General features: G+C 40.1%; 7 protein-coding genes across 9 annotated transcripts in view; 3 read left to right on the forward strand and 4 right to left on the reverse strand.

Annotated features, from left to right (window-relative positions):
* Positions 1-130: 130 nt before the first annotated feature.
* Positions 131-5,254, reverse strand: LOC135170096 (uncharacterized). Its single transcript, XM_064135614.1, has 4 exons — positions 5,187-5,254; positions 1,071-1,137; positions 809-944; positions 131-645 (listed from the first exon to the last, which is right to left on the reverse strand). Exons 2-4 carry the CDS (start codon positions 1,121-1,123, stop codon positions 466-468), a joined length of 369 nt encoding a protein of 122 aa, XP_063991684.1. The 5' UTR covers positions 1,124-1,137; positions 5,187-5,254; the 3' UTR covers positions 131-465.
* Positions 2,596-7,660, forward strand: LOC135170073 (E3 ubiquitin-protein ligase AMFR-like). Its single transcript, XM_064135587.1, has 4 exons — positions 2,596-3,395; positions 4,652-4,906; positions 6,037-6,451; positions 6,542-7,660. The coding sequence occupies exons 2-4, from the start codon at positions 4,657-4,659 to the stop codon at positions 7,035-7,037; spliced, it is 1,161 nt and encodes a 386-aa protein (XP_063991657.1). The 5' UTR covers positions 2,596-3,395; positions 4,652-4,656; the 3' UTR covers positions 7,038-7,660.
* A 27-nt stretch (positions 7,661-7,687) lies between these two features.
* On the reverse strand, positions 7,688-9,089 carry LOC135170089 (large ribosomal subunit protein mL40). The gene is made up of 4 exons (XM_064135608.1): positions 8,904-9,089; positions 8,426-8,512; positions 8,186-8,356; positions 7,688-8,095 (listed from the first exon to the last, which is right to left on the reverse strand). Exons 1-4 carry the CDS (start codon positions 8,936-8,938, stop codon positions 7,747-7,749), a joined length of 642 nt encoding a protein of 213 aa, XP_063991678.1. The 5' UTR covers positions 8,939-9,089; the 3' UTR covers positions 7,688-7,746.
* A 37-nt stretch (positions 9,090-9,126) lies between these two features.
* LOC135170078 (uncharacterized) lies at positions 9,127-11,158 on the forward strand. Its single transcript, XM_064135596.1, has 3 exons — positions 9,127-9,450; positions 9,711-10,025; positions 10,096-11,158. Exons 1-3 carry the CDS (start codon positions 9,378-9,380, stop codon positions 10,755-10,757), a joined length of 1,050 nt encoding a protein of 349 aa, XP_063991666.1. The 5' UTR covers positions 9,127-9,377; the 3' UTR covers positions 10,758-11,158.
* Positions 10,924-17,854, reverse strand: part of LOC135170082 (uncharacterized) — a 90,905-nt gene continuing 83,974 nt past the window's right edge. The window contains exons 1-6 of one of the 2 annotated variants that reach the window (XM_064135601.1): positions 13,645-13,804; positions 13,400-13,555; positions 13,183-13,320; positions 12,999-13,069; positions 12,000-12,170; positions 10,924-11,803 (exon numbers count right to left, since the gene is read on the reverse strand). In XM_064135601.1, the coding sequence (XP_063991671.1) occupies positions 11,309-11,803; positions 12,000-12,170; positions 12,999-13,069; positions 13,183-13,320; positions 13,400-13,475 (951 nt within the window). In that variant the 5' untranslated portion in view covers positions 13,476-13,555; positions 13,645-13,804 and the 3' untranslated portion in view covers positions 10,924-11,308. Of the gene's footprint in view, positions 11,804-11,999; positions 12,171-12,998; positions 13,070-13,182; positions 13,321-13,399; positions 13,556-13,644; positions 13,805-17,854 lie in introns of those variants that run through there. The other variant, XM_064135602.1, reaches the window with a different exon arrangement.
* Positions 14,271-15,861, forward strand: LOC135170088 (viral IAP-associated factor homolog). The gene is made up of 5 exons (XM_064135607.1): positions 14,271-14,500; positions 14,601-14,742; positions 14,865-15,093; positions 15,323-15,531; positions 15,616-15,861. The coding sequence occupies exons 1-5, from the start codon at positions 14,498-14,500 to the stop codon at positions 15,756-15,758; spliced, it is 726 nt and encodes a 241-aa protein (XP_063991677.1). The 5' UTR covers positions 14,271-14,497; the 3' UTR covers positions 15,759-15,861.
* LOC135170080 (uncharacterized) lies at positions 15,857-17,679 on the reverse strand. Of its 2 annotated transcripts, none has more exons than XM_064135600.1 (3): positions 17,510-17,679; positions 17,172-17,460; positions 15,857-16,778 (listed from the first exon to the last, which is right to left on the reverse strand). In XM_064135600.1, the coding sequence occupies exons 2-3, from the start codon at positions 17,435-17,437 to the stop codon at positions 16,049-16,051; spliced, it is 996 nt and encodes a 331-aa protein (XP_063991670.1). In that variant the 5' UTR covers positions 17,438-17,460; positions 17,510-17,679; the 3' UTR covers positions 15,857-16,048. The 2 variants fall into 2 exon arrangements, with proteins under 2 accessions (XP_063991670.1, XP_063991668.1); XM_064135598.1 differs by having other exon boundaries at positions 15,858-16,778; positions 17,172-17,440; positions 17,510-17,675.

Below are 17,854 nucleotides of genomic sequence, written 5' to 3' on the forward strand. Positions count from 1 at the left end.
ATTGAAGAAGAAATCTTCAGCACCGATAGAAGCGCGAGGGTAGGCCCACAGAGGGCAGCAGCCTGCGCTCTAACGAAGATTTTTCAAAATTAATTATCCCCGAGGGTAAACAAACCAAAGAGTTAATAAATTATTGTCACCTCATCAATGCACTATTCTTCACATTTTTTTTTAATCGTCTATATGGAGACAATCATTGCAACATCAAATGATTAAAAATAAATAAATAGTTGTCTTACATTGAAAATTTCACCGCAAACGTGTAATAATCATCAAGTTAATGGACTTGAAGAGTCAGCGAAGGCGGTGGAGGGTATCCTCGAAATACTGAATACATAATACGGTCCCCTAGGACCTGGTAATGGCTGAAGTATTTTTTAAAATCACAATAAAGCTATTTGAGATCGTCTTTCTCCCCCAGAATAATCGGTAGTCGTTTTTTCTCCATTGATAATCGTCCGTTGATTAAAACGATGCCAGTTGATGTCCTGTTGCGAAATTGCGCAAGTGGTCTTCCTGGGGGATGCACGTTGGCATGAAGGTCGAGCACTTGAAATTATCGGTGCTGCAGCCGTAGCATCTGTCGCACAAACAGTGCATTCCAGCACCGCAACTGCCCTGGATACCGCAATGTTCATCTGGGCCCTGAAATTTGAATTCAAAATTCAGGGAAAGTGCAAAAAATATACGTCATACGATGCGATATTGAAGATATCAGTCATAACGTTTATGGTCTTATTTTTTATGACGAAAATTAATTTTTTAAAAATTCTACTTTAATTATTCGCAATTAATTAATAGGAATTACCCTTTTGCACTCCTTAGCTTCACAAATTGTTGAGAAGGCTGACCCATATTCACAAAGGCCACAGTCATCCCCACAAGGACGACATCCAATTTTTAACACAGTGAGAAAACTCAGGGGATCATAACACAAGACACCACTGAAAAATGAACAAGTGAATTATTCCTTTTTTTTAAGGTTGATATTTAGGATTAAAATTTAAAAATAATTAAATAATTAAATTTCAACGATTGGAATGGCTCCATTCGCAGGAAAAAATACTCACGTTGATATAATGGCGAGGAACGCGATGATGGTGATTGCCTGAATGGTCTGCATCTCGTCCAATGTGTCTGTAAAAATCCAAATAAATTTCCTTAAATTTCTTACAAGTCAAAATAAGGCCCATTGCTGTCCCAGACAGGTCTATTGCCTCACGTGGAAATAATTCCTCTCATCAAACAATGACACGAAAAGGCCCCATTAAAATTTTTAATGGGATTTAGAACGATTCCCAAATGTCTTCGAGTACCTGCGATAATCGTTGTCATAACCGAGACGACGAAATAAAAACAATAACCACTAATTCACTGTCACTATTTCCTGGTGAAATTCACCTGAATTTTGAGGTAACCTTCCGATTTATTGGTTTTATTGTTCCAAAACTATTTGCGTTATTTATTTTTACATGAGGAAGTGACATCGATGCCGCGTGGGTGCACAACGGTGAAAATCCCGAGATGGGGGTCATCAGTAATCGATCACAGAGAGCAATAAATATTAATTTCGATATATTTTCACTTACAATAATAAATGTTCAATTCTTTCAAAAACCTTTGGAGGAAGAATGAGCTCTGCGCTCGTTCCAAGAGCTCTGCAGGTGAATTTTTTTCAATGATTTTCAATGATCTTGGTTTAATTATTTAAAAAAAAAATTCAGGTCACCTCTAGTCTTCTGGCAATAAAGAAAATCAAAAATATCTTAATTAAAAACTCAAATCAAATGACCGGATGGATTTACCCTAGAAATTTTCTCGAGCAATCGTCGTGTTCAGGGTGCAATCGAAATAGAGTTCGAATGTCTAAATGGTCCACAAAATTATCACAACTAAAATTAGAAAATAAAATTTAACAACAATGGTAGTTTAAATAAACTTTGGAAGCGACACGAAGAATTGATGCGTCCAAGGGCCAGTTCGATGCCGCAGTGTCAAGGAAACACTCGTTCAGGGGTAAACATTGGCCCCCACTCCGATTATCATTTCACCAAAAGTGAAAAATGGTTAATAAGTTTTAACCCCACCTCTTCTAAATGACAAGACAACAAAGAGGGGTTGAGACTGTGTGTCGCTTTGGATACGTACAACCTTTCACTCTTGATTGTCTCTCCTGAAGCGACTTTATCACAACTCACGAAATCTTTAAATACGAAATTTCGAAATTCCCCCGGACCTATCTTAATTTATTTTTCCCCAAATTTAATTTTTCAATAAGTCCGCCGTTATTTGGGATCCAATTATCTCAGTGGACACTGATATGGGGGCGCAATAAATATTCTGAGGGCAAGTGGAAAAATTAACGATCAACTTTGATCCCAATTTGTGGTTTAATCGGGTAAAACTTGTTACATTGATTATTCAACGAATGATGGAGAGTTATCGATTTACAATTTTTACTTCAAAGTCACTGGTGGGATTGAAAATAATTCAGAATAATTTGTAATAATAAATGGAAAAATTAATTATTTAGTGGCTGATTTTCCAACTGACAACTGGTTTTCCGCAGTTAAAACATTTTAAAAAATTCCATTGGATTAAAAACCGAAAAAATTGAATAAAAAGTTCTCTCGAGATCAGGAATTCCTGAATGACGATGAATTTTTCTAATTTAAGAACGATTTCCCCTCTTGATATCAAGAATAAAAAACTACAAATGAAGACGGGGCGATGAACTCTCTCAAAGAGAAAATAGAGGCGATCGAGAAGTGCTTGAGCTCCGGTTTATGACAGTTTTACACCGCCACCACGTGTTCTGGACACTATCGTGTGATTAACTCAGTGAAAAAAACGATTTCACGAGTCCGTACAAAGTCCCTCCATTCTACCCCATCAATAACCACCCACTATTGTCCGAATTAATCGCCCGCCGCGGCTACAATTGAATGATAAATAATCGTTGAATGGAAACATGAATGAAGATCCGGATGAGACGAAATAGAAAAAACTTATTCACGACCACGAGACCCATGATCGCGTGGCCGGAAAAGCGCATAGCGAATATTCACGATTCGCTCACAGTCACAAATAAGACAGAGAATTAACGTCCATGTGTATTTAATTATAGATTTCGGACATTTTGCGTGCTTTACTCTTCACCCCTTCGTGTTGTTTCGTTCGCGGTCTTCCACGTAGCGTTAGTTTTCGTCGGGTAGTTGAGTTAATCGCAATTACAATCTCAAGAGAGTAGTATTTACCTTCACGAGTCGATTGAGTGAATCAAAGCCGATAAATTCCCCCAAAAATTTAGAAAATTCGACGAGTTCATTGAAGTGAATATTATAAGTTTCTATTTTTTTTATTCTATCCAATTATTCGTGGGTGGAAGGAATCTGGTGAGTCTCTTTCATCCTTAATCATAATTGTTAATTGATTGATGAATTTAATTAATCCCATTGAGAAGACCAAAGAAATAATTTGAAGAATCAATTTAGTAAAAAATTAATAGAACAATAAAATAAAATTTTCCTTTCTGTGGACAGAAATCAATTTTCCTCGAATTACTGCATCAATCACAATCATGATATCAGTTAGGAAAGTTAATTAGTTAATTATTATCTTTATACATGGAGAAATTAAAAGGCAATTCGTAAACTCTCTCACAAAATATAACAATTCAACTGTTCATGGAAGTAAATGTTGTCTTTTTTTCGGTGGATTAATGATAGCACTTAATAATTTAATTAATGAATCAATAATTCAATTAAACTAAATTCTATAAGAACGTGAAATGCGGGGATAATCTGAGAATTTCCATCACGTGGAGTGATTATTTTTTTCACTCATGACAAAGTGAATTGTTTTGCCCGAAAATTCATGATATATTTCCCCAAAATGTGTCACTGAATGACTCACACGTTATTACTATCATTATTTCGAAGACAACATGTTTTCTTTGAAAAAAATTAATCAGAAACTGGCGACGAATGGCGATTGCACATAAATAAATAAATCTCTAAAAATAGAAATTAAAATCATTGAAAGCATGGGTAAAGGGCGAATTGCACTAATGCAATTTCGAAAAATCATGTCAACAGTCAGTGTTTACGAATGCGAAAGCCAAGAGCTACGGTTCAATGCTTCTGTACTGGTGAATACATTAGTAAAAACGTCAAGAGTAATGCGAGAGTGTCAATGTCAGAAGAGAAAGAAGAGAGGAGAATTCATAAAAGCATTTGGAAAATTTAAAAAAAGGAGAGAGATCAGTTTCTGGGGGAATGCACCGACCCCAAATGCCTCATTCATCCCATTGACGTTGTCTGTGTATTGGTTGTGTGGGTAAATGCAGAGTTTAAGGCGCGAGATGATAAAAATACCGCAGATACTGTGGATATAGAGAATTCGTGAGACGAAATTAAAACGTGGAATGACTCGAATTTTTTGAATCTTTCTTCAGAAGTCGAGGAGGAATGTTTATAAATATTTTTAACATTCCCCAAAATGTCAATAGAAACAATAATTCCATAGAATAAATCGGCGCAAAAAATAAAATTCAAAGAGAAATGCAATTGAATTATCCAGTGAATTTAATACGTTTTTCCTTTAATTTTTCCCTCATCGAATTTTTATCGAACCATTAATTAATTTCCAGACACAATGGGGATGATAACCCGGGTGCGAGGCAGAGTGCGAGCAAATTCTCTAACAGTTGATAAAGAGAAAACAGCGCAGAGTGTCTGTCTCCTATCGGCAGTACTACTACTCCCCTACTGTCCACGAGGACCACTTCCTCTTCTTCCGTCGCCGGCCCCAGCTCTCTACTCGGTCCTAGTGCTACCGGTTGTCTTCAGTGCCAACTACAGATATCCCGTATCGAGTCTGAAGACACTCGTGGGAACATCCGGAGGTAACATCGAATAATTCGCGTTGGAAAGTTCACAATTAAATGTCTGAACACGTCGGGACAGCTCCACTTTTGGAGCGAAATCACCCCCACGACCACTCGTTCTAGTCTAGAAGAAAACCGCAGAGGAACTTTACCCAGGAAATTTCCTCAGCTACGAAAATGATTAATGACATTTTTTCCTATAATTAATAGCTAACGAGATAATTTCGCGGGTGCAAAATGATACGATTTAATCGAATTTGAAAGGATTATAATAAACCCAAAAGGATGAACGATTTACCTCGGTTGATCCTGAAGTTTGAGCTTGGAGGATGATCGTGCCTGTTCACCAAATGCTCCCGTTTACCACCGATCCGCCAGTTTTATACCCCCGACCGGTGTCTTATCATGATAAAAAAAAATTCTCCTTTCCACTCATTTGATCTGATCTGTCCTCTCGTCCATCTCCCATCGACGTCCATTAATATGCTAATGCTCTCCCCCAATCATCCCCCGATACGTTCGGCATCAGGCGAAAATGATAGGCGATCCATCGCCGCATCTATATTATTCTAATTAATGTCAGTGACGGGGGGTTTAAAAAACGAGTAGGATCCGAAGGTAAATTTAACAATTTTCAACGGTAATATGATTTGAAGCACAAAATCATTCGGTTAAACGGCGAACGAACGATCGCAAAGTATCATCTCGCCTTACAATGTACGACGAAGTGGTGATTCCGGTGTTATTATACCGCCTACTTCTGATACTTGAAACCGTAATTGTACCACTTCGTTGAATACCTGGGGATAATCCTCTGCGAGTATCACGTGCGGAGAAATTTATTTTTTTTTCGATTCATCATTTTCTTATTTGTTCAGAGACGAGTCTATTGAGGACTTCTCTGCCTCGCGGCGGATTTTTTATGAATAAATAATCCCTGTAAACATTTAAAAAATATAGTCACGTGAAAGTAAGTCTCTAATTAATTAATAAATCATAAAAATTCAGGAAAAGATGTCCCTTTGTTTTGCAACAATTTCCACCGAAAGTTACGTGACGAGAAATCACCAAAAAAACTGTTCACTCTCTTTCATAAATCACTCCAATCATTAATCGATATTAATTCCCCTTTGTGTGATCACCTCCAGTTGTTGCCAAGCGAGCATGGAGACCCCTGAGCATCTTCCTGAAGCGCTTGTACGGGCCGATCGATCGGGCTGAGAATCTCTTCCTGAAGATGAGGAATATTTCCCTGATGGTGAACCAGCTGGTGTTCCTGGTGCTCGCCGACAAGGTGTTGGTGCCTCCCCAGCAGAGGATGACGTGCCTGTACAGCCTGATGTTCTACAATGTCATCGCCTACTGCGTGGGGTACATAAAGGAGCTGGTGGAGAAGGAGGACTGGTCGCCTTATGTCACCCTGACCGAGAGATCGAGGATCAAACATTTAGCCATGTCTGCCACGAAGATCGTACTTGAGTGGACTAAGGCCGTCACCTTCGCTGTCACTGTCACGTTCATGCTCTTGGTGTTCGGATTGGAACAGGGGTTGCAGAATTACAAGTAAATAATGTGATAGAATATCAAATAGACTCAGGAATTTGATTCCCTTTCCCAATCGCTTCAATAATTATTATCGCTTCTGCTTTCCAGACCCTCGACCATGTACACCATCATCACCTGGGCGTACTACTCAGCAACGGAGAAAGTCTTCGTCGACATGTTCCCAGCAATTCTTAACTTCCTCCAGCTAGAGGCTCTCGAGAACCTCGAAGCCCTCTACGCCCCGGTCATCCTCCGATCCTTCACCATCTCCATGTCCTCTCTGTTCATCCTGATTCTCCTGCCGACAGCCACCTGGAGATTTCTCCTCGTCGCCACCTACTTGAACGTCTTCCTCAGGACGAAGGAGCTGATGAAGAATTCGGGAAGTGCTCTTTGGGCCGAGAGACAGATCCTCAATAAATATCGAAAGGCGACCCTCGAGGAGATCGAAAAATTCGATGACGTATGCGCTGTTTGTCTCTTCACAATGGTTAAGGCACGAGTCACCCCCTGTCATCATCTATTCCACGCTGATTGCTTGAGGCAGTGCCTGAAGACCAGCGACAAGTGCCCCATGTGCAAGAGGGAGTTGAAATTCGATTGATCAATTGTTGAGTGATTGATTGGGCAATTGGTGGAGTTTATTCTATTTAGTCTTAGAGTTTTGCAGGGCTAGGGGACTTGGAGCACAACGAGGGAGGTTTTTGTACTTTGATACTGACACAAGGGTTTTTTTTTCGTAGATTTTTTTATGATTTTCGATCAGGGGTTTTCGGTGGGAACAGAATGACGATATCCACGCGCTCCAAAGTGGATGGAATAACAGCGATTTTAGGGCGTGTTGTGTTGGAAAATTTACCAGTGCCGATGTAATACTATTTTATTTTACAATATAATTGTAAATCAATGTTATCATTTATGTTTCATAGATGAAAATCCGTGAGGTATTCCGAAGTTTGACTGTTAGCAATCAGAAGAGTGTGAAGTGATGAAACAAAATAATTCTACTATTTAGTTATGGAACGGAGATTGTTGGGATTTGTTTATCAACATAAATATGAGGTTTATCACCTAAAGTTGATGTATTCTCGAAAAATTCCCCACAATTCAATTAATTGCGTTTTATCTCTTCACAGATGAATGACAGATACAAAATTTTGAGTCAACTTCATGTAAATAATATTATAAATCAATTAATTCCTTTTTTTCTACCCGAGACAGACGATAAATAAATAAGAATTTAAACAAACGTCGTTCAATCAAATAATCCCATATATTTAATTCGTATCGATAATAGTGTTATATACAGAAATCTAAGAGCTCTCTGGTTCCTCGACAAACTGATCCTCCCCGTCGTACTTTTTCGTGATGTCGATGTACTCTCCATCAGGTGTGTTGTACCCCCTGATAGGAGGGGTAGAAACAGGTCCCTGAACGTTGTGGGGGAGGAAGGACAGGTCGAGTTGGATCGCCGCCTGGTACAGCTCCTCAGACTCCGACCTGAGCTCGTCGAGTGCCTTCTGCTGGGACAGAACGGCTGTGTCTATCATCTGGATGTCCGTGAGATGTTCGTGTTGCTTGTACCTCGTCCATTCCTTCAGCAGAAGAATTCTGTCCTCGATCACTTCGTCTGACAGTTTCGGTTTTGGTCGAGTTCTCCGTCTGAATAACAGAAGGATCGATAGCTCGATAATTATCACAGAATATTTTTTATAAAAATAGGAATTCCTAGACAAATGTTCGAGTACTTACTTCATGTCATCGACCAATTTAAATGCAGGTTCGACCTCGCTGACGGGCTTTAATTGTCTGGCGTGTTTCTCAAGCCTTCTAATCGCTTTTTCTATTTTTCTTTGCTTACGCATTTCTCTCTGTCGTACCACAGCTGGGTCGATCCTCCTTTTCTTCTTGAGAGGTTCTCCACTAGCATAAAGATATTGATAGTTCACTGATGATAATAAAAATTTGTGACAAATAAAATGTGTGACTTACTAGAGAATTTCAGTTGCTTTGAAGCACAGTGGATTGATGTTCGTCGATATATTCCTTGTATTCGGCCTCAGTGCATGAACTGATAACCTAAATTAATGAAAAATAATCACCACCTATTTATCAATTAAACCTGAGAGATCCAATACATACCTAAACTCCACCCGATTCTTGTGGTTAGTATTATTATTATCCTAACTAATCTTATTGAATGAATGTTCATTCAATTTTGTTTAAATTAAAGCCGACCGACAATCGTTAATATCTAATAAAATAATGATGCGATTGTGGTAAATCAGAGCTCATTTTGAAGCCTGAAAATATATCTTTCGAGCGAAAACAAAAATTTTGAATTTCACTCTGCTGATCTTAAATTATTGAGACTTAAAAAAGAATTGATCTGCAGTTTCATTCAGAGGGATTTTATTTGGAAATTTTCTGAGTAAAGAACGATTATGAGGTGAAAAATGATTGTACATACCTCGAAAATGCACTGAGAATCCCGGAGAAGCTCATGATATTGATTAACTAAATTGTTTTGTCACATAAAACTCTCCCAAAACATTCAGAAAACTCACAAAAAATGGTTTAAAAAATATTCCTCAGTGCAACATAACCTCAAAGTCTCCAGCAGCGCTCTGTAAGTAGAGATATGCTCCAGCTCCGAAGAAGTGGCAACACTGGGTTCGAGTCATACTATACGCCCCCCAAATCTCCTCTAAACAATAAACAATTTTCTACCTTCCAAAAATTGTCAATGTGTCCGAAACTTTCAAGTCTTTTCTTTGATAGTAATACTGGTCAGTTCGTGGCGATCCCCAACCGTCGCGATTCTTCAAAATAGAAGAAAGTGGTGTATCTCAAGTGCTGTTCATCGAAATGTGTGAATAACCTCTCGGATAGGTACATTATTCAATCGTTTATCGAGATAATCTGGTGAAGTTATGCTTGAAAAATGAAGAGTATGGAGGCAAAGATCAATGGGATTTACTCAACCAGTGGAGTGAAAGTAATCCCTCCACATGCAGGTATTTGTCATTATTGTCATTGTTTTTTTGGGAGATTCTTCACTATTTCTCTCTGTATAATATCGCTTTTGACATGTCAGATAGATAAGACAGGTCATCAATACTGAGATGAGGGAATTATATTTTGTTTTTGGTGGAATGGAAATAAATTGCCAAAGTGTTCTCTGATTGTTTTCAATATTTCTTCTTTTCGTTTTTACTTGTTATTTGTTTTTCGTTATTAATGATATGCGTCAATTATGGATTTATTATGATTCCAGAAGCTCCAAATGCCTTCCCCGACATTCCAGAAGCAGCACAATGGTGGAGAGATACCAGTGATCTCGAGGTTCATCATTCCCTGGAAGATCCCCTGAGTTCGGGGCAAGAGGAGGGCTCCTGTGAGGCTGATCACAGCTCAGATGTCCAGCAGAATATGGACGATACTGAGAAGACGTCTGTAAAGTTGAGGAGGCCCGGAGGCTCTGGAGCCGAGCTCACTGATAACCGAGGGAGGGTGAAAAATCCAGCAAACTGGAAGGTCAATCTAAAAAAAAATGCCAGGCTCAGAGGCGAGGAGTACGTGGGGGGAGGAGGTAAATACAATGAATAATCAAGGCATTCGTTCCCAATTTTCCATATAATTCATTCAATGGATTTCTCCAGGTAAAATAGTACCAGCAAAAGTGATGGGTCCTCCGTGCGACTGTCGTTCTCGTTGTGGTGATAAAATTGACGAGGAGAATCGCTCGAAGCTCCACGAAGTCTTCTGGAAGACCTGCAACTGGGACCAGAGGAAACAGTATGTGGCCTTGTCAGTGAAAGAATCCCCAAAGCATCGTACCCGGGTCCGGGGAAAGGATCGCACAGAGACGAGAAGACACGTGACCTTCACATACTCCCTCCTGGTGAACGGCCAGTGCATAACAGTCTGCAAGCCAATGTTCCTCTCCACTTTCTCGGTGTCTGAGAAATTTGTTCGACATGCGATGGAGAAGAAGAGGATCTCCCCGGGGGGAATAATCGGCCCCGATCAGCGGGGCAGGCACACACCCAAGACGAAAAAGAGTGAGGACGTGAGGAATCGAGTGAGGGAGCACATACAGTCGTTTCCCACCTTCAAGAGTGAAAATCCCAGGGAGAGAAAGAGATACCTGGAGGCACATCTCAATATTGCTGCCATGCACAAACTTTATGTGCAAAAATGCGAGGCTGAGGGCGTTCCGGAGAGTGATATCGTTAAGGAGAGTTATTACCGAGAAATGTTCAGAAGTGAATTCAATTATGGGTTCAGGGCTTCCCCTGTTTGTGGGGAAAAGAAGAAGTGAAAATTTTTCAAAGAAAAATATTGTTTTTTTATCGATGGGGAATATTTCGAGGTAGACTGGTTGGTGATGAGTAATTATTCCCCATCTAATTTGTGATGATCATCTTGGGGCAATACGATTGATGAGGAGGATACAGTGGTTATGTACTGGGACAGGATTGATCCAATTGCATGTAAGATTGTTTTTTATTTTCACTGGTAAATTATAACTGATGTGAAAAGTCTTTACGATAATATTGTTTTCGAATTTGTTACTCATGTCAAATTTAATTTGACGATGAGATAGTGTTTTATCATTTCATTGCTGAGTTGATTCTGTATTTGAATAATGCGTGAGGTAAAAAGTTTAGTGAGCAATTGAAAACGTTTGAATATTCTTAATAAAATTATAAGTTTTTCTAACATCTAATTGACTCATCGATCCGCAAAAATTCTCCCAAAATCAAGAAGCTCCTCCACCCCTGATCCACAAGGAGGTACCAAAAATTTTGAACAGTTGCACTGGGACCGTTCTCTTAACAGCCATTAAATCCTTAAATGATTAATGCACCATCAATTCTTCTTCGAGCTGAACTCTCTGCACCTCAGGGTTGCGGCCTCCACAGCGTCAATGACAGCAGATCTCATTCCCTTCCTCTCAAGTTCGTGGATAGCAGCGATGGTCGAGCCAGCTGGCGACGCCACATCGTCCTTCAGTTGTCCAGGGTGGACACCAGTCTCTCTCACCATCATTCCTGCTCCCAGAACAGTTTGGGATGCTAGTTTGTAAGCTAGAGGTCTCGACATCCCCATCTTGACTGCCCCATCCGCCAACGCCTCTATGAACATGTAGACATAAGCTGGTCCAGAGCCTGCTAGGGCTGTCACTGGGTCAATCAGCTGCTCGTCAACTTCTTCACAAATGCCAATCGCTGAGAACAGCTTCTCGGTTACTTCGGCGTCTTCGTCTGTGGCGTAAGTACCACGTGCAAATACTGTCGCACCACAACCCACTAGAGCTGGGGTATTGGGCATTACTCGAATTACAGGAGTCCCCTCTGGTAATCCCTGAAGGGCATTATTATGTTTATTCTTTTCGTATAAAAAAATTCTCAAGGAACAGACGAGGAGAAAATTCCTCTCCTCTTTGTCACGTCGTTGCGGTAATAATAAAAATAAAAATAATAATAATAAATTAAATTATTTAATTCATTTGGAGTTGATGAAATTAATTAATGAATAGATAAATCATTTCTCAACTTACCTTTTCGAGGGCCTCAATGGAGATTCCCATAGCTATCGATAAAACGAGTTTCTCCGGGTCTTTCAGTTCGGGAAGGACTTTGGGGACGACCTGTGGCTTCACCGATAGAATCAGTACATCTCCATGAGCAGCCACAGCGTCGTTCGTGTGGACAGTCATTGATCCAATGCCCTATTAATTTATTTCACGAATAAACACTGACTGATAAACATGTCAAATCTATCAGAATTGCCCTCGCGGCTTCCACCCTGTTTTCGTCTCTCGAATTAAAAATTCTCGCAATTCAAAGTTTACGTCGCCATTTTTAATCAGGTCTAATTGCGTTGTAAGGAAATGTCAACAGAACTTTAACACAAAATCAATATTTTCTGTCGCTCACTTGTTGCGAAAGATTTATCGCGAAATAAGATCGAAAGCAGTGAATTCCAGTTGTTATAATCATAATCAACGATCATTGACACGATATCATTTAATCGCTGCATCTGTCTTGCTAAGCGTCTTCGATGTGTCGTTTTATTTGTTATGTAGGCCAGTAGAGGACTGATTGAGATAATCACGGAGTTATGGAAAATTTTTTATCTCTCCATAACTGTCAATGCGCGATAGTGGAATGTGTACCATAGAAAAATCAACAAAATTTCGAAATAGTCAGACAAACAACGAAATTAAGTTGTGGAAATTCATGAGAAATTTCGGCTGAATTCCTGAGATTTTCTTCACGAATTTTATGATTTATTTCTGTTTTAATTCCCCGATTGAACTGACCATTTTACAATTTCCCAGATCAGTCTCGTGCTTAGATTCTTATCAGGCGCCAGATTCACGAGCTCACAATCTCCAATCTGTTTTCCTCATTTTTCATCGCAATAACAACAATCCGAAGTCAAAGTCCTTCTACACAACAACATCTTATCACAGAAAAACCTGTTTGACGGCTCTTCCGTGAATGATATCAAGTGCTGGGGCCTGATTACACGTGCTAAACCATGTGGTACTCACTTTGAAAGTTTCGATACTGCCCTTATCACTGGGCAGACAGCTAGCGACGATCATCTCCCCCTTGCTGAGCTCTAAAAATGAAAGAAGAAGCTCTACTATAAATTCAAGCTCAGAAAATCGAAATTGATAGATTCCAATCTTTTCGAATGTTTTTCTCGTGCTGAAAATTCTTATCGATAATTACCAGCATTGATGAAACCCTTGGCGAGCGTCTGGGCCATTTTTCCTCCCCCGAGGAAGCCGATTTTCAGCATATTTGTATCAATATGCGTCGGAATCCTTTTCGCTTTCTCCTCGATATCCCCGAGTAGTTCGTCACTGACTGCATGCAAATAAGAGGAAAAAAAAAATTAATGAGTTTTCCGAGGCTAACTGGAGAACGTGTGGTAACTACTCTGTACCATTTCTCTCGTTGAGCCTCCTCCGCAGGCTCCGGGTTATCTTCATTAACCCCATTGCACGCAGTCCAACCGTCATCTCGGTGGTTTGTAATGAATTGTGATAGGGGAATCAGTCTCGCTCAGTCTGAGGCAGATTATTCACCTAACTGGTGATTTCTGAAACATATAATATGGTATATAATATTAATAATATGGTATATAATTAATTAAAGAAATATTCAATGATTAAAGACACGTTGGAGAACCTCAATAAATCTTTCCGAATTTTCCCTGGCTGTCTGTTTTTTCAGTGCTGAGTAATAGTGGAACTGATGTGCATCACCCATAAGACCAAAGAGGGTTCCTCTTCCTGGTCAGTATTACCCGCCCAGCTAGTCAGTACTGAAGCGATTAACGCGGTCACCAGCTATATAGGTACCAGCAGGTAAGACAACTAACAATCAGGTGAACCCCCTCTGTAACTCCTTATCTCCAAATCGATTTAGTGTATCTTTCTGGAATGATTCAACTCTCGTTGTTGTGGATGGTCATGTGCAATCGCTGAATCGATTTGCAGATCGATATTGTCAGGGAAAAATTAAGTAACAGTGATTTAACCGATTACCATAAACAGAGAGAAATTTCTAAGGAAAATTTTGAAACGAATGGATTCTGTGGACCCGATTAAAAGCTCACAGGAAGTTCGTTAGAGATTAAATTGATTTTTTAAAATACTTCCCTGGATTTTTCTGGTGTATTACTTCGTGTGTCTCCTTTTAGTTATAAACATTGAGAAGAAAACAAAAAACAATCGATTGCATGGGTATTTTGGTGGCATAGGGAGTTTAAATTTTCCCGGGGCCAGAACGTCACAGATCTGGGGACAACTCCAGTGACTACTTCGATCAGCTGACTTGTGGGGACCCTAGATACCACTATTCGTAAAATCATAATGTTCCATTCTCAGAACCGTACAGTAATTCGATCCATTGACCAACTTGGGAGTGAACTATTTTTCCCTTCGCTCCAGGTTATTTTTTTATCATCGTGAGGGTGACAAGGGAATTTTTTAATCCGCGTAATTTTTCGACGCTCGTGGGATTATTTTGAGGAGTAATAATGGTAAGAGGTGACGTGATTGTCACTTAAAAATGAATTATTTCGTGGTCTAATTTTATTTTTAAGTCATAATAATGATCTTTTGAATTTTTTAATTCGGTAGCAAAATCCAGACGAAGATACCGAGTGGAATGACATCCTCAGGTCGAAGGGAATTATCCCGGAGAAGGCGAAGGAGAAGGAAGTAACAGAGGATCAGATTGTTGACCTCCTGGAGAGCACGATAGACAAAAAAACTGGGAGAGGTAATTAAGAACTTGATTGATTTGATATTCATTATATTTTTTCTGAATAAGAAATGGGAAATGCAAAGGTTGATGTGGAATTTTGGTGATTAAATCGAATTCGATGATTTTGCGGTTCTCAGGGGGCAATAATTTAGAAGATAAAGACCTCGACGAGCTCGATGAACTGGAGGATGAGGAGGACGAGCGAGTCCTCCTGGAGTACCGGAAGAAGAGGATAGCAGAGATGCAGGCGCTGGCCGATAAATCAAAATACGGAGATGTGAGGGAAATATCTGCCTCTGATTACGTACAAGAAGTTAATAATGCGGGTGAAGATCTATGGGTTATTCTGCATCTTTACAAGCCCGGGTAAATGATTAAGGAGGCCCTCAGGGTTCATTTGGGGAGAGCTAATGATGGCATCGATTTTATTTAGGGCTTCACACGTAATGATAACGTAAAAAACCAGCAAAAATTAGAAACCACAAAAATATTCAAGAGTGTAAAATCTAGATTGATGTCATCATAAACCTTCTTCGAGAGTAATCCCTGGAGAGATTGAAAGATAGATATTTTTTATAATGCGGATTACTTTCAGGATTCCCCTCTGCACGTTAATTAATCAGTACGTATCGAGCCTCGCGAGGAAATTTCCTACGACAAAATTCTTGAAGAGTGTTTCAACGACGTGCATTCCAAATTGGCCAGACAAGAATCTACCGACATTATTTATTTATCGTAATGGCAGTATGGTGAAGCAGATTATTGGCCCCATCGAGCTTCGCGGGATGAAACTCACTGAAGCTGGTAATATATAATATAATCATATAAATAAAATTTAGGAGATTATATAACTATAATTAATAATGCATTGCGATAACGCTTGACCAGAATTGGAGTGGATGCTGGGTCAGGTTGAAGCGGTCCCTACAAAAATCAAAGAGGATCCCAAGCCAAAAGTGAGGGACGTTCTGTTCTCCAATCTCAAAGGTACCAACAATGCTGGTGACCTTGGTGACAGCAATGACTGGTGACATACCTCGTTTGAATGAGAGGTGTTAACTCCATGTGAGTGGACGTTTGTTTTTCTAACACGTGGAATAATTTTTTTATTGAATAAAGTACCCATGATTAATATATCTTTATTTTCCTTATTTCAATTTTATAATAATTCCCTCATATTTTCAATAATATTCCGAAATCTAAGGAAGACATTCATGAGGTCATTCGACTTATCTTAGTTCAGTACCTCACCAATGATTTCGAGCAAAGCTTCTCCACAACTGCAATAAAATCCGAGTAGAAAATTAATTTCTGAACAATTTTATGAAGAATATCGACAGTTCCTTTCGTGAGAAAATTTTTTCGTCGGTTCCATCATCTCATAGCACCCATAATGCTCGAATCTACAGTGCTCCCTCCTGTAATTGCACTTCTCCTCATGAGTATCCTTCCTGCACCTTCTGGGCTCCACCTGGCAGCCAAATTCCGCCCACCGACAGGGCAATTTCTCATCGGGATCCCCTTCAGGCTCTCGAATGTGAATGGATCCCTCATCGTCCGAGTCATCGTGATCTCTTCCGTGGTTGCACTTCCTCTCATGGATGTGCTTCCTCCTCCGCGGCATCTGGACCTGACAGCCGTATCTGCTGAACCTGCACTCAACCAATTCCTCCGGGTCGCCATAATCGTCCTCGACGTTCAGGTCTTGCAGCTGATCGTGAAGTCCCTCCAGTTCTTCCATTTTATCTTGGTAGATGCAAAGCTTCTCGTGGACGAGCTTCCTCCAGACTGGGAGTCGCACGTTGCATCCCGCAATGTGGTACTTGCAATCCTCGAGGGTTCCCTCGTCGACGTTGAGGTCAGTTGGCAGATGATCGCATTCCAGGTTCGGACGAAATTGACATCTTGTCTCGTGGATCGAACGGAGACGCTCTGGGACACGGGCGTAGCAGCCCAGGTGCTTGTACTGACAGGCCTGGAGCTCATGGTGTTCAACAGAAGGTGGAGGGTAGTGGCTCTCGTGGTCCAGGAATGGTGCACTTGCGGCAGGACTAATAATCGTTATAATTTTGTTTGATAAGTGCCCCAAGATAAAACTGAATGATCTAATCTCATTCCGATGCCCGATAATTACTATTCATCATCAGAAACTTGTACCGTATGTTTACTAAAAAAATTACTGAGCAGTCGGTAATATTTAGAACATTTCATTGAGAAACTGGCTCATTCGCTTTTCAAATATCAGACAGATAAGATAAATTAAAATGAATAATTAAGTAAAGCTGAGCTGAGCTGAACTTTATCAAAATCCCGAATTGAAGGCTTTCCATATGCTTCGACTGATTATTGTCAGATTTTTCCCAGCGTTTATACAGCTGCGGCTGCTCAGCCGATCCACTTAAATCGATCTTTAGAGCTCTATCAATTTGAAAAACTCAACTTACCCAGATGGATAAGGTGGATATGGGTGTGGCATGTACTGTTCAGACGGTGGCATATAGTACCCTCCGTCCACCTCTCGAGGTGGAATTTCTGGGCTCAAAGGAGATTGGCAAGTTGGGCACGAGTGATAATATGGCTTACACCTGTGACACAGAATATGATGCTGTCCACAGGAGAACTTGGGTGTGCCTGTCATCTCCATCATGCAGATTGGACAGACATTCTCACTCCTGAATTTGTCATGGAGACTCGGATAAACTCCGGCCATGATCTGGTGATAGGAAATACCAACTGATCTCAGTCCTTCCTAAATAATGTTCAGAATTGTTTTAATACTTACATCGGTGATGATGATGTGTTGCAAACGGCAACTGATGAAAGTTAATGAATAAAATTGCGAATTGCAGTTCTTGTGATCACTTTCAGGAGTTATCTTATCTTCCAGAAGGAAAAAAAACCGTCGCAACAGTCGAAATCGGAGTGTTCGCGGGTCGCGGAGAATGATTCAGCGGTGCTTTGTCATAATGTTATCTTCGGTAACTGATAACAAACGCCTGGTTGACGTAAATCACCTGACAACACCCTATTTACGTAGCCGGCAATGCGGGGAATCCGGGATCGGTGAGAAGAAAAGAATTGGGTTGGCCATTGATATGGTAATAATTATGATTTTGTTGTCTACATA

The sequence above is a fragment of the Diachasmimorpha longicaudata genome, chromosome 16 (genome assembly GCF_034640455.1).
Source record: "Diachasmimorpha longicaudata isolate KC_UGA_2023 chromosome 16, iyDiaLong2, whole genome shotgun sequence".
In the NCBI taxonomy this organism is placed as follows: Eukaryota; Metazoa; Arthropoda; class Insecta; order Hymenoptera; family Braconidae; genus Diachasmimorpha; species Diachasmimorpha longicaudata.